Here is a 2169-nt window from a genome sequence, read left to right on the forward strand (position 1 = left end):
CCACATAATGTTTTCTTTAAAAATTCCCAAAATTACACCATTTTCTCTGCTAGAAACTGTAAAAACTGAAATTATCTTTGGATTTTCAAACTTCTTCAGTCCTTTAACACATCATGTGTCATGATACTGGATCTCCCGTTTTACCTCTGCATGGGCGTTCCAGACTTGTAGTCGATGTCCAGCACGATGGCTTCAGGGTTACTCGGTAAGTAACAGCCTAAAAAACGCCAAAAAGAGACACATAAATCACTTCAAACTTCAGTAACGTTTTTTTTTCACGCGCTGTGGAAAAACACGTTACCTGGCTGGACTTTGATATCTGACAGAGCTTTGAGACAGGCCCTTTTCCTCTCCTCTCCCTTTGGGACCGGCCTGGAACATTAAAAATTCAGATTTAAAGAAAATACTCGAATGTTTGACGATGATTTGCACAGTTTTCAGTGATGGATTTACTTGAGAATGGCGGACACGTTGGTGATCTTGTTGAAGAATTCAAACTCTCGCTGGTAGAAGTCTTTGGCCGGACCCAACAGAGAGCCCGTGATCTCCTCGACCATCTGCTCCAACAGGTCCCCGATGTCCGCTGCACCGATTAATGAGGCGGAGATAATGTGATTACATCCACTTCATTTGATTTAATCAGACTTAATAAGGGTTTTCCCACGAGGTGGATGGTATAATTACACATTACTAAAAAAAAATATCCCATTAACCTATTAACCTTTTAACAGTCACACTAAGAAATACCTTTATAGATTATAGATCGCAGAATATGTTAACAAAAAGCATCCATCTATTAAGATTTTTCCCTTGTATAATGCATTGTAAAAAGTCAATGTAATATAATAGAAATCTGAAAAAAGTGATGTCATACAATAAATATAAAGATACATAAGAAAAAATAAATAAAATGCAAATAAAAATGTATTTAGTAAAATAAAGTCGATAGAATTTATGGTAAAAAAAGTCAATATACAAAGTATATAAAGTATATAAATGTAAACAAACAAGGCAAACAAAGCAAAGGTAAAATAGAGGGGGAAAAAAAGATTTCTGGCATTGCCCAAATTAATCCACTGTTCATTAAAGCGGTCCATTTTCACCTGTAACTTTGCTGTCATTTTTTAAATAATAATCAACACACTTTTCGCCCCGTCTCTCCAGAGGTTTATACTGGGGGGCTGCGGCTTTAGACAGGAAGCCGGTATCATCTTTTTTGCTGTTAAAAGCAAAATCCTCAGTAAATCCTCCTTTTGTTTTTTGTTTTTTCCAATTCACTTCACTGATTTTGACTCTTCTGTGTAGGTGCGTTAACACGCGTCACGTAAAGGCTCGTATACACACAAAAATGCTCATGACGTAGCCGAATGTGTACACGAATGCAAAGTTAAACAGCAAGTTTATCTGCGGGCTTAAATTTTCTCAGCAGGTACTCACGGTCTTTCTGGTGTCCCTCCTCGTCCATGAAGATGTTGGTCTTCATGTTCCAGATGAACTGGTGGGCGAGAAGCTGAGACTTCTGGGCCGCCCACAGGATGTACTCCCTCACATAACCCATCTGAGCAGCACAGAGGAGCAGAGTTTTTAACTGATTCATCAAGGACGATTAAATCAAAACAGTTGCTGATTAATTTCTGTCAGTTTATTGATTAAGTTGAAGCAGTTTTACCTTATCGTAACGGAGCGCCTGAACAATCTGAGGAATGTAGAACAAGATGGCGTCCTAAAACACGAAATAAACACATGTAATTTTAGGAGAGCTGTGACTTTCCCCAAAGTTGTATTTCTGTACGACAATGACCTGTGAATGTGACTTTTTTTTGCAAGCATGAGCGAGGAAGAGAGGCCCCCGTGATTGTATATAATTGTATTAATTGTTAATCAGAGCGACAGACAGGGATCAATAAAGTATTTCTGATTCTCTGATTCTGACTCTGAGTGTGAGACTTACTGGAGGAAAGGAGCGCAGCACTTTAACCCCGTACTGAGCGGTGAGAGGATGAGGAGGGTACATGCTGCTGAAGTAGGACAGACCAGTGGGCGGGTCTGCTGGAGCCCAGCACAGGATGTGGCTCAGCTCGGGAGAGTCGGCATCGATGGTGTGCCACGTCACCAGGAACTACGAGGAGAAAAAAACAACATTAATTCACAAACATAAAAGTAAAATTG

General features: G+C 39.7%; 1 protein-coding gene across 1 annotated transcript; it reads right to left on the minus strand.

Moving 5' to 3' along the window:
- Positions 1 to 144: 144 nt before the first annotated feature.
- LOC121937746 (phosphatidylinositol 4-kinase alpha-like) lies at positions 145 to 2119 on the minus strand (the record flags this gene model as incomplete). Its single annotated transcript, XM_042481066.1, has 6 exons — positions 145 to 217; positions 302 to 372; positions 454 to 583; positions 1438 to 1558; positions 1670 to 1723; positions 1952 to 2119. Coding segments are annotated over 6 exons (617 nt in total), but the record flags the coding sequence as incomplete, so codon positions are not given.
- Positions 2120 to 2169: the final 50 nt, after the last annotated feature.

Source organism: Plectropomus leopardus, unplaced genomic scaffold (genome assembly GCF_008729295.1).
Source record: "Plectropomus leopardus isolate mb unplaced genomic scaffold, YSFRI_Pleo_2.0 unplaced_scaffold27347, whole genome shotgun sequence".
Classification (NCBI taxonomy): Eukaryota; Metazoa; Chordata; class Actinopteri; order Perciformes; family Serranidae; genus Plectropomus; species Plectropomus leopardus.